Source organism: Littorina saxatilis, linkage group LG13, assembly GCF_037325665.1.
Source record: "Littorina saxatilis isolate snail1 linkage group LG13, US_GU_Lsax_2.0, whole genome shotgun sequence".
Taxonomy (NCBI): Eukaryota; Metazoa; Mollusca; class Gastropoda; order Littorinimorpha; family Littorinidae; genus Littorina; species Littorina saxatilis.
The window spans coordinates 4,823,481-4,843,480 of NC_090257.1; the positions used below are offsets into that span (position 1 = coordinate 4,823,481).

General features: G+C 41.7%; 1 protein-coding gene across 1 annotated transcript in view; it reads right to left on the reverse strand.

Annotated features, from left to right (window-relative positions):
• Nucleotides 1-18,425, reverse strand: part of LOC138946162 (aristaless-related homeobox protein-like) — a 20,760-nt gene extending 2,335 nt beyond the window's left edge. The window contains exons 1-4 of the mRNA XM_070317674.1: nucleotides 17,763-18,425; nucleotides 8,532-9,177; nucleotides 6,282-6,327; nucleotides 1-2,359 (exon numbers count right to left, since the gene is read on the reverse strand). The exon at nucleotides 1-2,359 is cut by the window's left edge and continues 2,335 nt beyond it. Coding sequence (XP_070173775.1) covers nucleotides 1,730-2,359; nucleotides 6,282-6,327; nucleotides 8,532-9,177; nucleotides 17,763-17,895 — 1,455 coding nt within the window. The 5' untranslated portion in view covers nucleotides 17,896-18,425 and the 3' untranslated portion in view covers nucleotides 1-1,729. The remainder of the gene's footprint in view (nucleotides 2,360-6,281; nucleotides 6,328-8,531; nucleotides 9,178-17,762) is intronic.
• Nucleotides 18,426-20,000: the final 1,575 nt, after the last annotated feature.

Genomic DNA, 20,000 nt, shown 5'->3' on the forward strand with positions numbered 1-20,000 from the left:
GTATGACATCACTTTCAGTCAAGTATGACATCACTTTCAGTCAAGTATGACATCACTTTCATTCAAGTATGACATCACTTTCAGTCAAGTATGACATCACTTTCAGTCAAGTATGACATCACTTTCATTCAAGTATGACATCACTTTCAGTCAAGTATGACATCACTTTCAGTCAAGTATGACATCGTCTGTTTTGCAACTGATGTTTCGGAGTCTTTGAAGCTGAACACCGTACATAATTATTAACAATGTGTTTTCCAGTCGATAATGACATCGTCTCTTTTAGAACGGATGTCTTAGGGTCTATTAATCTGAACAATGGTTTCAGGCAAATATTGTCTCGCTGAACATTGTTCGTAATTTGCGTCAACAATTCGTTTTGGTCTTTTTAGTCAAGTATGGCATCATCTGTATTCACAACAAATAGTTCGGTGTCTTTCAGCGTGAACAGGTCTGCATTCAATGTAGTAATAATTGCTCCTGACATCTGTTCAACAACTACGACTGGCACTTTTTTCAATCGCCATTCAGTCCAGTAAGATACATACCATCTTACTTGAAGCCTTTCCATAATTATCACACAGGTTCAGTCGAACAAAATGTCTTTATCGCATGCTATAAGTTCTGACGCTGCATGTGTCTGGGACAAAGTTTCATCGGCAACAGTTCCATCTGAAAATGGTGGTTTTTTTGTAAAGAACTGTACAACATTTCTGCACAACATATCGGTTTTGACATGAAGTCATTTGATAAAGTGTTCGCGTACGTTTACAGTACTGCTTCACAAACTGAAGGTCGTTTGGGATGTTTTAATCCGATAAATACGGTTACTACAAGAGTGTAGGTAGCCAGTATTCTTTTGCATTTTTTCTCGCAAATTTAAATTTTCTTGCACCGTGGAGAAAGCTATTGTAAATAGTCATGTGCCTATAATGTTTGTATTATGTGAAATCGTCTTCTTCTTCTGCGTTTGACGGGTTATGTCAACATTCTGAAATCCTGAGTATGCCAGTTTAACTGACCTGTCCTTCTCTGGACGTCGGATGTCCCCCACAGTTTGGGTTTCCTTGTGAAATCAAACTTGTACACGTTCTCACTGAAGAATTAGAAAAGCAGGCAAGCTGGCTTGCTTCTGGTTTCTTTTCTAGACGGCAATGGTACTTCTGACGTAAGCTGTCTGCTCTGACGTCATGCCAGGCACGGCAGATCTCACACGGCCAAAAATAAATTGTGTCTGGCATCGTATCAATACGGTTATTTGTCATTTATATTCGTCAACAATTTTTAACCGGTCGACATTTTGCGGACAGTGTCACGGGATCTTTGTTTCCCCATAGATCTACTTTTGTGTCTTTTGGGGGGAAATTTACTCATTTTCCCGATGGAGAACTTGTTCTGTTCAACATTTTTGGACTACGTCCATTTTGTTTCATTCTCAACGAATGTCCTGTGTCCATTCTCCGACGACTGTGCTAGCACAGTTCTACTCGCTACACATTCCATTATTGGGGAATGGAAGAGTTCTGGCGAGATAATTCAGATGAGCATACGGTCTTAGAACCTACAGAGATCTGACCGCCAACAATGCAACAAGTGATATATGTTCTCTTATCGACTTAACAGTATGTCTCGTCGATCTAACACAGTTAATGTCTGTGGAAAAATCAAAGTTCGTATTTGTCGAACATCTTAAGTGTTGTTCGCCGTAACAATTAGGCTGTTTCTATCGTCAGTAAACAATGCTGCTGCAACCTCCGTTGCCAACTCCCATCCGCATTTCATGTTCACGCGCTTTAAGCCGCAATGACGCAATACTGGAGCTACGACGATCAGCCGGAGGGGAGGCTGACGTCATGGGTGGTGTGGATGACGACATGGAGACGGGCGGAGAATGCAGGCCGGGACCCGATGACGTCATATCGGCGAAAGACTCACGGGCCTTGGCAGCGGATGACGTCATGCTGGCCAGAAGATGCTGGAATGAGCCTGGCGGAGGGACGGGGATGGAGAGGGGGGTGAGATTCCGCATCCCCATTCCGATCCCCAAACCTCCCATGTGGGAGGCCCCCATCCCCATGCCGAGCAAAGGCGAGCAGAGGGCGGGGTTGAGTGACGCCAGAGGTGACGTCAGACCGTAACGCGCCATCAGGGTGTTCTCGTACGTCTTCAGCAGGAGGTCGGAGTATGTGGAGTGAGCGCCGGGTACGGGTACCCCTGAGGCCGAGGATACGGGTGGATGTCCCACGCCACCCCGGCTGGCCATCAGACCCAGCGGGGAGTTGTAGGGGTTGTACGGGTGGCTGCCGGCACCGGCTTTCTCCTTCTTCCTCCACTTAGCGCGGCGGTTCTGAAACCAGACCTAAACACACAAAGAAGGGCACACGATACAACACACAGCTTGTAAGCATTTCAAAACACAACCACGTGTTTGCACAAATACATGCAGGTAACGATGAAAATAACGGAAAAGGGCAATATGGGGCGTAGGAATAGGTGGGGGGGGGGGGAGGGAGTATGGAGTTATTTTGTCTTTTACATAGGGAGAAGTACACGATGCGACATGCACACTGACTTGCCAGCACTACAAAACACAACCACGTGTTTTTATTTACGAATACATGCCGCGGGCAGCGTTGAAAATAATGGCGAAAGGCAGTAAGGGCTTAGGAAAAGGGGGGAACATGGCCTGGCTATACTGCAGTTATACAGGGACTGAGCATACACGATGCAACATGCACACTTAAATTAGCTGTACATTTATTACAGGACAAATTCATCCGTAAAAAGCAGATGGGGATAAAACGAAAGGACTGCTTCTAGCATTGTCAACAAGGATGAGCCCAACAAACAAACACATAACATTACATTCAGCACACAATATCAACAGACTGGCAAGACCAAGAACTTATTTTGACTGATTCTTCCTTTACCTACACAAGCACTAATTAGTGAATAAAGCGAAAGATTCCTCTGTAGTCGTCTTCATTGTCCCGCTTCCCTTTATAAGTTGGGCAGCAGAGTTGGGATAGATCGATACAGTCGTAAGGCCAAAAAAAAAAATAGGTGTGGTTACGGTAACATAGCCAAAAAAAATAGGGTAGGTAGGTAGGCAATCACTTTTTTTTTTTTTTTAACTTTTTTTTTTCTAATGTGTACAAATTAAACCTACTTGACAGGGAAATAAGTGTGCGACTCGGGCGCTTTCGCTTTCATTGCGTTTTTTGCACTCGGTTTTTTTTGTTGTTTTTTGGGGGTTTTTTTTGACAAATGTAATAAAAAGTTATAGGATCGGCCCCTAAAAATAGGGTAGGTCGGGTTACCGTAACCACACCTACTTTTTTTTTTAGGCCTAACTAAAGCAGAATGTATAAATGTACAAACATAAATCTAGCGAGTGAAATATTGTTCTTTCTTTTCTTGTATCGAAACAAAACCAACAACACACAAACAACGTCTGTGTTCCTTTCTTAGTGAAAAATCTCTTTTCTAACCAAAAAAAAAATTTTTAAAGGATGAAAATTCTGGCAAGTAGTCGATGCGTACGTAAGCCCTTATTGTAATGCTGTATATGTTACAGTAAATTCATCAAACCAGTCAATTTGTAAATTCACTCCGTAAATTTACCAATTTACTGAAAAATTCAGGAAATTTACAAATTTACTGAGTTTGACACCCAGGAAATTTACAAATTTACTGAAAATTTCAGTAAATTTACAAATTTACTGGTTTGATGAATTTACTGTAACATATACACCTCACCTGAGTTTCTCCTCGTTGAGATAATAAAGTGTTCTATGTCTATGTCTATGTCTATGTCTATTCAAAGTGAAATTATATTAAGGAATCTTAATTAAGGCTTATTTTCTTGTCGAGCTTGGAAAATTATTATCAGCGAAGCTTGACTGCAAACTTCCAAAATTAAATTGACATTAATCTTGCCATGGAAATTATTTTCATTTTCAACGCTGACATTTGAACAGCTTAATTACATCTCACACATGTGCGTGAGGCACGGCCCCTATCGTGAGAACGTGATCCGAGCGTTTTAATATTAAATTCAAACATTAGTTAAACGCATTCTTAAATACGCTCGTCCTCAGCCGATCTAAAACAAATACGAAACTAAAGCTCTGACACCAAGCAGAGCTAGCACAGGTGATGGCCAATGAAAGACTCTGTGTAGGACTGTATTTAAACAGAACACAATCACCCGCCCACCCGAACTTTCTTCGACGATCCCCAATCAATACGTAATAATGACGTATTAAATGGTGGGGGGGGGGGGGGGACTTTTGGCAGGAATATACACAAACAGCAAACATATATCTGCCGCTGAGTGTTCTATAGATTCACTCCCACCGTTGTCATAATGGGGCAGGGGGGAAGTCTTTTGGCAGGAATATACAAACGGCAAACAGACACCCGCCGCCGTGCGCCGAACAACTCACTTTCGCCCAGTAATAATGGTGTATTAAATGGCTGAGGAGGAGAGCTTTTGGCTTCGTAAACTGCCGAACATGCCGCGTGACAAAGGGAGCGAAGTCAGGCCCCCCACCGCCATGTTTGCTCACCAATTACCTGAAGGAGGTGACATTTGAAAAGGGAGGTAAACCTGACGACCACCGTGTGGACATACGAGAGTTGAGCGACTTGCGTGACCTAGAGGAGTGTTGTTGCATGTGGCGGGTAGGCTCAGCAATTTAGCCAGGCCTTTGCCTTATTAGAATCGGCAAGGGTGTTAACATCGACCTGGGTTTTGGCAGGTACGGGAGAATGGCTGAATATTCAGGTTAAAAGGGAATGATCGTAGTGTATAAGACAAACATGGTTTACACCGGAATCCAGGCCATTTAATATACTTTCCATCCCGTATAAATTGCCACAAATCAGTTCAGCTTTTTACGACAATTAAGAGGATCCTTTCACTTAGACAAATGCCAAAAACCTCCATCCGTATAAATTGCCACAAATCAGTTCAGCTTTTTACGACAATTAAGAGGATCCTTTCACTTAGACAAATGCCAAAAACCTCCATCCGTATAAATTGCCACAAATCAGTTCAGCCTTTTACGACAATTAAGAGGATCCTTTCACTTAGACAAATGCCAAAAACCTCCATCCGTATAAATTGCCACAAATCAGTTCAGCCTTTTACGACAATTAAGAGGTTCCTTTCACTTAAACAAATGCCAAAAACCTCCATCCGTATAAATTGCCACAAGTCAGTTCAGCCTTTTACGACAATTAAGAGGATCCTTTCACTTAGACAAATGCCAAAAACCTCCATCCGTATAAATTGCCACAAATCAGTTCAGCCTTTTACGACAATTCAGAGGATCCTTTCACTTAGACAAATGCCAAAAACCTCCATCCGTATAAATTGCCACAAATCAGTTCAGCCTTTTACGACAATTCAGAGGATCCTTTCACTTAGACAAATGCCAAAAACCTCCATCCGTATAAATTGCCACAAATCAGTTCAGCCTTTTACGACAATTAAGAGGATCCTTTCACTTAGACAAATGCCAAAAACCTCCATCCGGATAAATTGCCACAAATCAGTTCAGCCTTTTACGACAATTAAGAGGATCCTTTCACTTTGACAAATGCCAAAAACCTCCATCCCGTATAAATTGCCACAAATCAGTTCAGCCTTTTACGACAATTAAGAGGATCCTTTCACTTTGACAAATGCCAAAAACCTCCATCCCGTATAAATTGCCACAAATCAGTTCAGCCTTTTACGACAATTAAGAGGATCCTTTCACTTGCACAAATACCAAAAACCTCCATCCGTATAAATTGCCACAAATCAGTTCAGCCTTTTACGACAATTAAGAGGATCCTTTCACTTAGACAAATGCCAAAAACCTCCATCCGTATAAATTGCCACAAATCAGTTCAGCCTTTTACGACAATTAAGAGGATCCTTTCACTTAGACAAATGCCAAAAACCTCCATCCGTATAAATTGCCACAAATCAGTTCAGCCTTTTACGACAATTAAGAGGATCCTTTCACTTAGACAAATGCCAAAAACCTACAGCCCGGCTGCTTTTTGTGCAGAGTGGTTTTTTTCTAAATTATTTACTAACAACAAAATCTAAGGGATCCAACAGTAGATAATAGTTACATGTACTTTATTTAACAACTGCGAAGTCATCACGCTACTGGAGGAAGTTACGGAAGTCTTTTCAAACGGGTCTTGCCAGACGAGGAGGTAGCACCGAACAGGTAATATACAGGTAATATCCAGGTGATAGTTAATTATCGATTTCTTACCTGGACACGTGCCTCCGTCAGATCTATTCTCATGGCCAGCTCTTCTCTGTAACAAAAAAAAAGACAACGATTGTAAAAACAAACAAATTAATTGAATCCATGATTAAATCTGTGTCGGTACAGGAGTTATTTCGTTGAGAACAATTGATTTTAATTTCAACAGCGATTCTCAATAAAAAAAAAAGTTCAATTGTTCAAATGCATTCAATACAATTGTTCAAATGCATGGTTTAAACTCAAATTATATGAATATGTTGATAAAAACCTAAATGTCCGCTCAGTGTATCAAAACTGCTTAAGCTCACTACCAGTCAATCCACGTATTCTTTTTTCGTGATTCTAACTGGCAACAAGTTCTTCAACGTTCCTAAGTATTTGTTTAAAAGATTGTAGCAGTCAATATCGATGCATCTGATCTGACTTGCGTGAACATGCATCGTACCTGCAAGTGAGCACTTAAAAATGTATTAAATAAATCAATTAATTAATCAACACAATAGATAGAGAAGAAGGAGAAGTTGACGACGACGACGATAATGATGATGATGATGATGATGATGATGATGATGATGATGATGATGATGATGATGATGATGATGATGATGATGATGATGATGATGATGATGATGATGATGATGATGTAACCGCCACATGAACAGTGCCTAATGTTTAACCTAACAACTGGAATCTCAAGAAATTAATGCTAGAGTTTGCTAGTTGACTTTTTTATGTTGCTTTTCGGTTGGTTTGTTGGTTGTTGATTGTTCAATCAAATAATCGAAGAGGGAAAAAAATGTGGGTTCTTCTCGATAATCTCAAATCTGAATGACCCATGCCACATGTTTCAAGCTCCTATGTAACGACCCATTTGCACTCCTTTTCCAGTTAATTATTTACTGTTACTTCAAATAGCTTCGTCCTGGCACATTTGTTTCTGCTTTCCTTCAAGTATTTAATCTCATTAACAATAACCTCGCCGTGGCACATTTGCTATCACTTCCCTTCGAATATTTAATCTGATTAAGAATAAATGCTCTTTTTTCCCCGCCGTGTTTTCCTTTCGCTAAGTCTCCCCTTGCTGCCCTTGAGGCCGTGACGTCATGAGAGTGGCAGCGTGTGTGTCGGATTGAAAGGTGTTTACCGGACATTACTGCATCACGACAAGGTTAATTACTCCCATCCACCCTCCAATCAGCCACAGCCACCGCCGCCATATTGAAAGCAAACCGCGGGATCAGGCCCGCACAAACCTGTCCACCTCTCTAGCGATTGGTCCATAAAAAAAGCTCAAACAAAAAAAGGTACTAAAAAAAGAGAAAAACCGACCCACACACAAAAAAGGAGAATGAAAAGCTGAAGAATAACAAAAAGACAGAAAACAAACATCGATTTTCTGCTTGTAGCCGTGGCCGCGGCCGACGGTCTTGTCTCGCGTGTTGGTTTCATTGTTTTTGAGCAAACAGGAAATCGGATTTGAGCCGAGTTGAGTCCACAACGGTCGGTCAAATCCTGGCGACGAAGTGTGGTGGGGAATGGTGGAGGTCAAATTTACCGGGCCGAGATTAAAAAGCTACTGGTGTTGACTGGACAGAGGCCCCCGGGCCGCACACCGGCCGCGGGTCAAACACACGAAAGCTCGGTGGTCAAACACGCCGGATAGGCAGCGTGTTGGTCGGCGCGGAGGTGTTTTCAAACAAGGGCTCTAGCACGGCGGACAAGTTTCCATTGCCCAGTTTGTCCTTCTAATCCCTCAATTCCACCTGTTGAGTGGACACCAGGCTGCGGCCGGCGGCAGCTGACCGCTCAATGGTCGGCAGTGCATGTGGCATTTCTCGTTGCTGACCTCAGCTGACAGCAGTACGACTATTTCCAGAACAGTCCCCCAACATGTCTTATTTATTTTCCTCAACATAGATTCTGTGCAGGATTACTCTTTCTTACTACGAGTGATTATTTTAAAGACATGTGTAAGAGACATTCCCTGTGAGAGAAGGGAAAGGCTAATATCTCACTATGGCGGAGAACACATCGTGTGATTATTTGGTCCAGAATCTGGTAGAAGAAGAGGTAAGAAGATGACGATGACGATAACGATGACGACTATGACGAAGATGAATATGATGATGATACATGTTAATGATAATGACGGTCACGACGACGACGTCGACAACGCCATGACGATGAATAAATACAGAAACACAAACAAAACAAAACAAAACAAAACATAAAGCACACGACAAAAATGCTTACCGTGTAAAAACATCAGGGTAGTGTGTTTTCTGGAAGGCCAGCTCCAGCTCCTCGAGCTGATAACTGGTGAAGGTGGTACGGTAACGACGCTGCTTCCTCTTGCCCATCTCTTCCAACTCCCGGTCCCGATCCATCATTAACTCGTCTTTGTGCCCGCTCCCTTCCGCGTCCGCGTCCATTCCAGCTTCTTCCTGGTCCGACTTACTGCGCGAGTCGGTGCTGTTGTGGTGGGACAGGTTCTGGTCGGAATCGCTGCCGGAGAGACTGGTGTGGTAAGACAGGTTCTGGTCGGAATCCGACCCGGAGAGGCTGGTGCGGTGGGACATGGTTTGGCCGTCGGATTCGGATCCGGACATGGGGGGCATGGTGCGACGCATCATGTCCAGAGCGCTTAGCTCCCCTGACTCGCTGCCGTCCGTGCTGTTCCGATCCATGATTTTGTTGTAGCGGCAACTTCCGTTGCTGTTGATCTCTCTGCCGCTTCCGGGTTTGCAGGGACACAGGATGTCTTCCGCGTGGCGCCCGAAGGATTCGCCTGAGGCGTCGGACCCTGGGTTGGAGTTAGAGTCGTCCTTCCCGCGGTCCGGTTCCGAGTCCGTGCTCTCTTTGCTGGTCCAGGGAGAGGAGTTGCCGGCGGAGGCGCCACCTGGTGTCAAAAGAAAATAATGATGGTCAATGCTCTGTTTATTGAGGGAAAAACTCAATCAAGAAAAAACGATTTGGTCAATGCCCAATTTTGTTTGGGATGACTTCACCGAGGAAAACAATGATGGTCGATGCTCTGTTTTGTGAGGGATAGAGTAACTTCCTTGAGAAGAAAGGAGTAAAATCATCTAACCATCATCTAACCAGAGTGCATTACTTTTTCTGTTCGTTGTCTTGTCTCCGCTGACACAAGAAGTTTGGGAGTTTGAGAAGAGAAGCGACTGTTAGAGGTTGGTTCAGGGGAAAGGAGGAGGCGGAAGTGGGGGTGGTCCGGGAGAATGAGGAGGGTGGGGAAGGAGGGGGGGAGAGTGGAAAAGCGGAGGGTAAGAATAAAAGAAGAGATGGAAAAGCGTAACTCGATAATAAGACAAGAGGGCTCGAGAGTTAAGTGCTCGCCGCACGCCCGTGTGTGTGCCTACCTCTACAAAACGCACGGCCATATTCAATTTCACTTTGCTCCATACACTGTTTAATCTGATTCGTGAGAAGACAAAAAAGAAATTGCCGTTTAAAAAGCAACGTCAATTTCTGCCCATCTCCCCTCTCTCAATGCCCGTGTTTGCAGTCGTTTTAACAGCGCTCAGAAAGGAGACAAAATACACTCTTCCGGTACGCACACACTGGTGGGAAAAAAGCCCCCTACGACATTAAAAAAGCGCCGCGAGAGATAAAAAGTGACAGGGGGAAATGCGAAGACGAAGAAAAAGGAGGGAGGAGGAGAATGCAAGAAAGAAAAAAAAGAAAGAGGAAAACGGACATGATCGTTTTGTGCCGGCGGCGGCCTATTAGCAATATGGAAGAGGGTTAATTACAATAGAAAAGCTATTAGCGCGTTCGCTGTTCAAACAGACGGGCAAGCGACGTTGCGATGGTCAATGTTCGCTCTCTTTCTGTCGCATCGATTGGAGCGGCAATGGCTGTAAGCAACCGGATCGCTGCAGACACACACACCAACACTCCGGCTCCGAGCGACTACAAACTTTCCAACCCCTGTCGATACAGCCCGGTCAGATTTGGGGGACGAAGGGAAGAGGGCTTGATTGGTAGATGCACACGTTCGTGATCAAGATTTAAGGTGAAAAACTAAGTAGAAATTATTGTACTGATTGTTTGCTCTGTTAATGTCGACTTTGATCCTACAATGAACGACTTGCGGAAACAAAACCCAGGTTACCACCAACAACAAAATCAAAACTTGACTAAATGTAAAAAAAAAAAAAAAAGATAAACTATTGAGGGTATCGGTTGATAAGATACACAAACAAAATTCAAGTCATCCTCTCTTCATTCTGTATATTATCATCAGCTACATTTCTTACTTTATCCATCGTCTTCTTTATTTAATTTCATATTCTCTGTAAGTTTAAGTTTGATCTTGGCCGGGATTTAAACACACGACCTTCCGCATAGGAGGCCGATGTCTTATTCACTAGACCACTGCGCCCGTCTGGGGCCGGATCAATGAGTGTGTTTATGTGAAGTGTAGTGGATTAAATGATCAGCGCCAGGGTCGCCGCGCCAGGCTCAATAACTTGATCGATCTCACAAACGGAGGTGGTGAGAGAAATTTGACAACACTGTTCTCTGCGTACAGAAAGATCTATCCTCCGGGAAAAGAAGAGAGCAAAGACTACAAATTTGAGATAACAGAAAATAATAAACCATGACATGCAACATTAATTTATTATGTGTGTGTGTGTGTGTGTGTGTGTGTGTGTGTGTGTGTGTGTGTGTGTGTGTGTGTGTGTGTGTGTGTGTGTGTGTGTGTGTGTGAGTGTGTTTATGTGTGTGGGTGTGGGTGTGTGGGTGTTTGTGTGTGTATGTGTGTGTGTGTGTGTGTGTGTGTGTCTGTGTCTGTCTGTCTGTCTGTCTGTCTGTCTGTCTGACTGTCTCTTTGTGTTAGCGGAATTTAGAGTAAAGATTTTTTAAGTTTACTGTGTTTGCCTCCTGCGGGAAATAATTAGAGTTCCAGCAAGCAACTGGCTTTTATCATGTGAATAAAAGGATCTCACACAGTAAGTGGCTCTCAAGAGCGATGGCGCTTGAGGCATCTAACACTGTTTGACGAACCTCAAAAGAATGATTACAATCGCTTCAAGAAGTTATGACATCACTACTTGTACTGGGAAGCCATACACCGTCTTTTGTAGGCATTGATGACATCAGAAATGCGCAACTTTTTTTTTTTTTTTTTTTTTTGCTTGTTGTGCATCTTTCTTTCACTCTGTGTCCCGTGTTTTCCTTCACTCCCTCTTCTAATCTTATTTTGATTTCATTCCTTTATGTTTTTATTTTTTGCCATTGTCTTCCCGTTTTAGTTATTTCTTGTGTTGTAGAACTTTTACCTACCTCCCCCTCCCCATCCCCACCCCACCCCCACCCCCTCATCCCACCCCATCACTTTTTCTACCTTTCCTTTTTTTTCTTCTTTTTTTTTGCTTGCAGGTGTAGTTATTAGAGGAAAATCAACCGCTGATCGCTAGGCAAAGCCCAAGGTGCGATGGAATGCCAAGAAGCTTACACCGCGACTGCACAGCATGCCGGGAAAAGGACAAGGTTAATGCGCACGCGCCGTGCACCCAGTGACCTCTGGCCCGGTCCCGAGGCCGTGCCAGCACGAGACTTGCGCGAGAACGCGGGAGGGTTGGACGACATTTTGGGTGGTCGGTGCGCAGGGACGGAGTGATACCTTGTTGGAAGAACCCTAAGTGAAAAGTTTAGAAACTTATGGAAATAGATGATAGCTAGTTGTTGCTTTTTATTTTTTTATTTAGTGACTTAATTACCATCTGAAAACAGCAGAGTGGACGGAAAGAAGAAAAGAAGGAGAAAAGTGATTAATATTCACATTGTAAGATAAAAATATACAGTGACGTACTAGTTTACAAATGACGTACATGTACACACTTAGATATGCAAAACAGATTCATAACGCAGATTTGTAACTCGGAAGTCACAAACCGGAACAAGAGGCATTGAGAAATGTCTAGACGAAGTAAATGGGTCATGACAGCACATTAAAAAGTCGGTAGTTATCAAACTATGCTAAAACGTGAAATTTAGTGCATTTTTGTTAATTTCCAAAGAGAAAAAGACAACAAAAAGTGCATGTTTTTTCGCACGTATTACAGCAAAACTTTCCTAAAAACTTCATCCACGGTAGACATTTTTCAGGAGGTGGCCAAATGTGGCCTGTCACCGCCTAGCACAGACACCATTTTGCACCCAAGCCTCTAGGCCTTTGACCTACAGGTGCAGGCCGCTGGTGGGGTTGGTGCCTGGCCGAGAAGACGACGAGGGCTTTGCGTCTGTTGACAGTCCTCGTTTGTCCGTTTGTTCAACTCATTAGCCAATGTCATTAACATTTCCCCCACGGATTTCTGGGATAGGACTGCCAAACAGGCACAGCGAGGGGCGGTAATTGAGACTTTGATGCGCGCGGGATTATCGTTCTTGGGTGTGATTGAGTTTATGTCGTCGTTGGGGAAAAGTTGTTCTGAATGCCGAGTCAAGGATGTCGGTGGATTTCTTATTAGGCGTTTTATTTTTTTAATTTGATGCATGTGGGTAGCCTAATTTCTTCACGAAGAAAAAAAGAGACGGAATTTCCTAGAAATAGAAATATATCCCGGAAGGGGAACATAATAATAATTTAGAAAATGTATATAATGCCTCTCTACAACTCGAGTAATGTAAATAAGTATAGTTTCAAGTGTATATTTGGCCTAGAAGTAACAAACCAATATCAATAAGGTAACGTCTTAAATTGTTATATATCTTTTCACTTTGTTTCACTTCCCGGCTAACGTGTTAGATAATTCGCACTTTTTATGAAGAGAAGGTTCACTAAGAAAATACGGTTGAAAGGGTTGAATTCAAAAATATTTAAAAAAAAAAGTTTTCTTAATGTAATACTAAAACGCAATGTAAAAACAAAAACAAACCTTAACAAAACAAAACAAGAAACAGCGGCCCAGGCTTGTTGTAATTGTTTTCATATTTATAAATTTATGTAGATTTCATGTGTACGTAAATGGAGAAAAAAATAATTAAAAAAAAGAAACAACAGCGGCCTAAAAGCACCTGAACTGCATGCGTGCACTAAAGCCACTACCGCATGAGTTGCAGCCGTATGGCGACCCACCGGTGCTCGCCCGAGCGGGATTCCATTCCCAATTTGTGCAGTGGCGGTGACGGGCCGGCGCTAACAGCTTGTGGCTTAGCGGTTAATGAGCCCGACCGTTACTTCATTACGCTCTGTTTGTCTGCGCCAGCGTGTTACCGGCCCAGCGCTCAGTGCGCGGTGGCGCGGCGGGTGACTGTATCAGCCGCTGCTTGTTTGAAAAGGGCGCTCCTGGACTTAACCTCAGACACTTGTTTCAGTGTAATGATTCAAAGTCTTTTGCCCGCTTGCAGCCTGCGTCACTGACTTTGTCCTTGTCCTTTCTTTTTTACTTTTGTGTTGTTTTGTTTTGTTTTGTTTTGCTTTGCTTTTGGTCAGAGTTTGCAAGAAAACAATTGAGCTCGAGATTGACTGCAGTTTCTATGTAATGATTCCATGTCTTAAGCAGCCTGCGTCACTGAATATTTAATATATAGAAATTGTTGTGTTTTATCTGAAAACCAGCAAACATTAAGGTCACAATAATATTATTATGTTTCTCCAAAGGACAGAAATATTCGAGAACAACTGAAAACAAAGTTACTATTGAGGCTGCATTAATTTTTGTTTCATTCCATTGACAAAAGTTCTTCAGTATTAGGTTAAAAAACAAACTTAGTATCAAAGCAAGACTTTGTTTCACTCAACAAAACCTGAATGACTAAAAATCGGGTCAAATCATATTAAGAAATCTAAAACAGGTAGACTATGCTACCGTTCTAAAATGAAAACTCAAAACAAAACAAAACAAAAAAAAGTTTTGTCCAAGCATGGAACATTTAATGATTCACAAAACGAACGATTCACCAGAACGTCGATCTATTGATATTTGAAGTGGAAGAACTACAAGAGACTAACAATGATGTTAATGCCAGCCATCTTTGGAGGAGAAAACAAAACAACCGTAACAAAGTGTTTCTCTTTTCGTCATTATTATTATTTTTCTATTGTTATCTTATTCTTCCACTTCATCGATAATCTAGTGTAAATGTGTTGTCGATGATGAAACGTTCCATACTCTAACCTTACTTAATTTTGAGAATGTGTAATACAGTGTATTAAGGCAACACTAATAATTGTGACCCTCCACCACGAAATGAGTCGCATGTCACCTCGCGCGGTTATGCGCCAGGCTTAATACAAGTCCGGGGAGTGTCTGGTAACAGTGTGAGGGTCACCTTAGTCACAGGCTTATAACTCAAACAGTTTTTGCTTTTTTCTAAAACAGTTTTCACCACTGGATAGAGCATAAAACACTCTTTAGGAAAATGTAAAAACAATATTAAAATCATGCAAAGGTGACATGCGACTCATTCCGTGGTGGAGGGTCACAATTATTAAGTTGCACTCCACGGATTGAATCAGTTTAGTACCGGATAAAATACAATTTCAGCGTTATGGTATCAGTTATAACAAGGAGGAATCGTTTAAGTAGGCCTACCATTTACAAACAGTAAAAGTATTAATGCATGATTATGTTTCATTACTTCAATGGACAGAAATATAGTTAAGTGCCTGCTCTTCTGCGTGAAAAGTGTTTACGTATCTAGATAACTTTGATCGTATTTTGCTCTGAACAATTCGAATCTCGAATTTAAACAAGATTTTACGTGCTGAATTGTGTATCCAATATCCTTTGAATAATAAAATTACTGTTTAAATGGCTCTTAAAAATCGACAAACTCTCAGAATTCATCGGAATGTCGTGTAATTCTATATCTCACTAATTGTTTTTTAGTGTGCATACCATGCACTTAACAGAAACTTAATACCGACGAAATAAATCAAGTTTGAGGCAATATGCTATTCAAAAACCAATCAAGCAACGTCTCTTTTGTTCCGTTTTTAACATGAATATCCAGTCCTAATACTGCCGCCGACAATCCCTGATTATGTAGGGATTGTGTAACTGACACCTCTTTGTAGCAAAACGATGACGGTGCCATGGCCGTGAGGGCAAAAATCGGGCAGATGGTTAAGAACAGCGCGTTGTACTTTATTCAAGAATGAGGACGAAATGTTCGATACAGTGGTACCCCATTTTAGGGGAGTGTGTGTGTGTGTGTGTGTGTGTGTGTGTGTGTGTGTGTGTGTGTGTGTGTGTGTGTGTGTGTGTGTGTGTGTGTGTGTGAGTGTGTGTGTGTGTGTGTGTGTGTGTGTGTGTGTGTGTGTGAGTGTGTGTGTGTGTGTGTGTGTGTGTGTGTGTGTGTGTGTGAGTGTGTGTGTGTGTGTGTGTGTGTGTGTGTGTGTGTGTGTGTGTGTGTGTGTGTGTGTGAGTGTGCGTGCGTGCGTGCGTGCGTGCGTGCGTGCGTGCGTGCGTGCGTGCGTGCGTGCGTACGTAAGTGTGCGCGTGTGTGTGTATGTGTGTATTTATATGTGTATGTGTGTGAGTGAATGAACTGATTCAGCATAGTGGCATAAATGTCGTTTCTTGATTTTTGAAGAAAAAAAAAGCCCACCAATCAGACTTATTCGCCTTGTTTTTAGGTCACACCCGTCATCTCAGGTTGAATCAAAGCTGTGACCTACTTTGTGCTCATCGAGCAATGACATCTCTACCCGAGTTTAATTAATTAACACCTGTCATCTTGCGTTGAATCAAAGAAGTGACTTACTTTGTGCATGGAATATCTACCCGAGTTCAATTAACATCCGTCATCTTACGTTGGATTAAAGAGGTGATCTACTTTGACTTCATCTTAGTGGAATTATTACCAGAGTTCATTCGCTTTCAGCAGGGTCTCCCTGTATATCATGCGCTTTATAAAAATAAAAATAAATCATGTAGGCTACACCGGTTTGGTCATTACTATCATCATTACTAGACAAAACCATACTTTTTTGTACTAAGTATTTCATCTAATCTGTTAAATTTTTCTTCGGTGTATGTGTTGATTGCAAAACTGTATAAGGCCACACAAAAAAATAGGTAACATAGACCAAAAAAATAGGGTCGGTAGGTCGGGATTTTTTTTTTATTTTTTTTTTATTTTTTTTTCAAAAAAACATAATTTTACGTTATTTGGGGGGGGGGGGGGGGTTCCCAAATGCCAAAAAAAGTCTAGGGTCGCGCGAAAAAAAAATAGGGTCGGTCGGGTTACCGTAAACAGACTAATTTTTTTGTTGTTGGCCTAAACAAATGTATAAGAAGCAGCTGCTGAGTCTTAAATGTGAACAACTTGAAAGAAACGTTCTCCAAAAGCAAACTAGTAGTTCTGATCCACCGTAATGAATATAATTTGACTTTGAGGTTGCAATATAAAGGGAGGAGAAAACACTTTTATTTTGCCAACCTAGCATTAATCCATTATACAACGTTAACTACAGTAAACCGCTTAACAACGAAGAGTGAACACGCTGAAACCCAGAAAAAGTATGCCCGAATAAATAATTGACATTCATTTGATTAATTCTAATGCCCATTGAGTATCTATTTGAACCTACATTTTAAGATCTCCAGTAATCTGGGAAAAATCAGGTCTTAAAAAATGAGTCTTATAATTATTGGACTTTTGAAGTGATGATGATGCTATATGATGAAAACAATCTAGAATCTAGAATCGAACAGTTTAGCGAATATTTAATCAACACTTATATTATTTGAATGCTTCAGTAGTTTTTCGTGGTTTCATTAACCTTAAAGACTCAAGAGAGAAAGAAAGAAAGAAAGAAAGACAGAAAAACAGAAAGAAAGAAAGAAAGAAAGAAAAAAAGAAAGAAAGAAAGAAAGAAAGAAAGAAAGAAAGAAAGAAAGAAAGAAAGAAAGAAAGAAAGAAAGAAAGAAAGAAAGAAAGAAAAAAAGAAAAAACGAAGAAAGAAAGAAAGAAAGAAAGAAAGAAAGAAAGAAAGAAGAAAAAAAGTAAGTAAGAAGGAAAGACAGTCTTTTTGGTAATACTGTAAATCACCTAGCAAAATGATTCATTAAATCATATTGCATCATATCATAATTACTTGAACATGTCGCTATCGGTACTGTGCAACTTTATTCAAGCCTTCTATATAAACATTATCATAGTATTGCATTTTTTCACAATTAATACAATATAAAATCCGAAATTAATTCCGACTGAAAGTGTGACAAGAATCTATCGATATCATCATGATAATGGAGTGTGTGACGTCAATCAAAAAGTGGAAGTTTTCAAGAGCAATATTAATTGCATTGGACAACTTTCCGTTTGAGTAAGCTTCAATATTCATGATTAACTTTTTTTTTTGCTGACCTAATGTTATTAAGATTTTTTTCCCATTCAAAACATTACTGACATTGCTTGGGGGAAAATTGCAACATGAGACAATAATCTAATACCATTCATTTTACACACGCGCATCAGCTAAGTGTCTTTTATCTTTTCCGAACTTACCTGATGAATCTTTGTCGTCATCAATGTCGTCAGTGACGTCATTCTCTGACATGGTTCTCATGGTGACGGTGGACTCGTTGCCCAGGAGGCTGTCGATGTCGTAAGAAGTTTTTCTCTTCACAGTCAGATCCATCTTGGATGTGCTTTGAAGAACTTTCACTTTCTTTTGATGTCTGAATGCCTAAAAATCGAAGAATCTTATTATTGTGATTGACCTACGGTAGCTACTAAATGTCTTGAAGTGATAAATATCGCAGAATCTAAACACTGATGATGGCTTGTATATGATATCGTTCTTCTGTTTACAATGAACTTATGAGCTTCTGCAAATTCTCCGTAGTTTTCTGCTGTTTCCAGGAAGCACAGAAATCTAGGTCACGTTTAGACAAGTCTTATGGGTTTTCACGAAGCGACTGCAGCGATTTCTGTATAATTTTGTGAGATATGTCATTTGCAACCCTAGTTGCATCCTTTCGATTGCTTTCGGGCGATTTCAAAACCAGCAAAGAAGCAATCGTTTCAACGTTTTTGTCCTTGATTTGATTTCAATCAATGCACGTGTCGTTTTGCGACGAAGAATGTGGTTCTAAAACGAATATCCGGAGGCAAGAAATTAACTGTTCGTGCAATCCACAATATTCGAAGCCTAAATGATAGGAAGGTTTTCCAATTTTTCAATTTACTGTCAGCAATTTTCCCGCCACACAACTGATGACAGACTTGTGTTGAGTCTTCTTTGTCCAGGTAGAAATATTTATACCTTGAACAAACAATTTAATTAATTGTCAAATCAGCCCTGTTGACGAAACTTGGTTTGAACAGGAAGTGGATTTTTCCTATCAATCAGCAAACTCGCAAATGTTCAGACGTCAGGGTTTTTCACCGCTCGTCAACTTTGAACCAGGAATCGAAAGTCACCGTTTAATTAACGGTAGAGATTTAATTGAGTGTCAACACAGCGCAGGTAGTGAAGTCAAAGTTAAGTTGACAGCGACATTCCTACGGTGGCCCGCTATCTCTTCTCCTCGAATTCAGCTCTGCTACAAAATGTCAACAGCACTTTTCAAAGTGGGACGGGAGTCGGGTACCTTGTCAGTCGGGTGGCTAAGAGTGTTGGAAGGGTGTACAAACAACCTACCCGTTACCCTTGTCACTTCACGAGCGTGTGCGGCGCAGTTCAGCGAGTTGTCTTTCCTGTCACCAGGTGTCGCGCTTGATGCTTGTTCTCTCCTTTAACTGTCTCCAGGTAACATCGTTAACTTCCACTCAACAAGAGTGTGTGAATTTTTTTATGAGGAGCTAATTAAGCAGATCTCCCAAGTCAGTTCAAGGGTGATACTAGAATAAGCAAATAAAGTTTCTCGCATAAATCACTGTTGGAAAATACTGTTTTCTGGAAACTTACCATTGATGTACTGAGGTTAGTTGTTCCAGCGTAGTTTGACATGGAAATACAGAAAGAACAGTATTTCAAGAGAAACTGTCACAACGTTGATTGTCTGAAACTGGCGAAGACAAAAGTTAGTTCAATTCCGTGTAGTTCCGAACGGCGTTGAACTGGAGGATGTGACTTGAAAAGACAAATGTTTGGACTGTTCACAGGCTGGAGCCGTTTTGTCACTGTCTTGCAAGTGATGCTCACTCGGTCGAAGCTGACCGAACACTGGACAAAGAAGCGTGTCCGTCAGGAGTGTTAGCGAGACTTGTCAAAGACACGAGTGTCGTTTCAGGCTGCTTTCTCCTCGATTGCTTTCTGTGGCAAACACTGAGATTTGTTTTTTCGTCGTTTTTCTGTCACGTTTTCCACTGTAACCCTCTTTGCTTGTGAGAAAACAGTGAATTAAACTTTTCCTTGAGCACAGTCGCTGTTCATTATCCTTGCCGTTGGAATCGTATTTATTGGAAACGCCTCTCCCCTCTTTTCCTCGAGTCAGTCACACGTTCCTCGCAGAGAGAGACGGAATTTTCGCTGGCGACCAATCAGAACGTAAGACGGAGCAGCAAATCCCTAAGCCCCACCCCCTCGAAAGGCTTTGCACGTGGAGAGCGCGCGCTGCGACAGTATGGCACGCAGAGACGATCAATATTTCCGCGGAGATTGGGAGGAGCTACGTTGCGGAACCCGCTGCAACCAGCCGTAAGGAGAAAGTTCAGCGGAGGGAGAGGGAAGGAGGGGAGGGCAGAGGAGGGCAGGGAGGGGGATTAGGGTTGACGGTGTCTTGACAGTTCTGTGGTAGA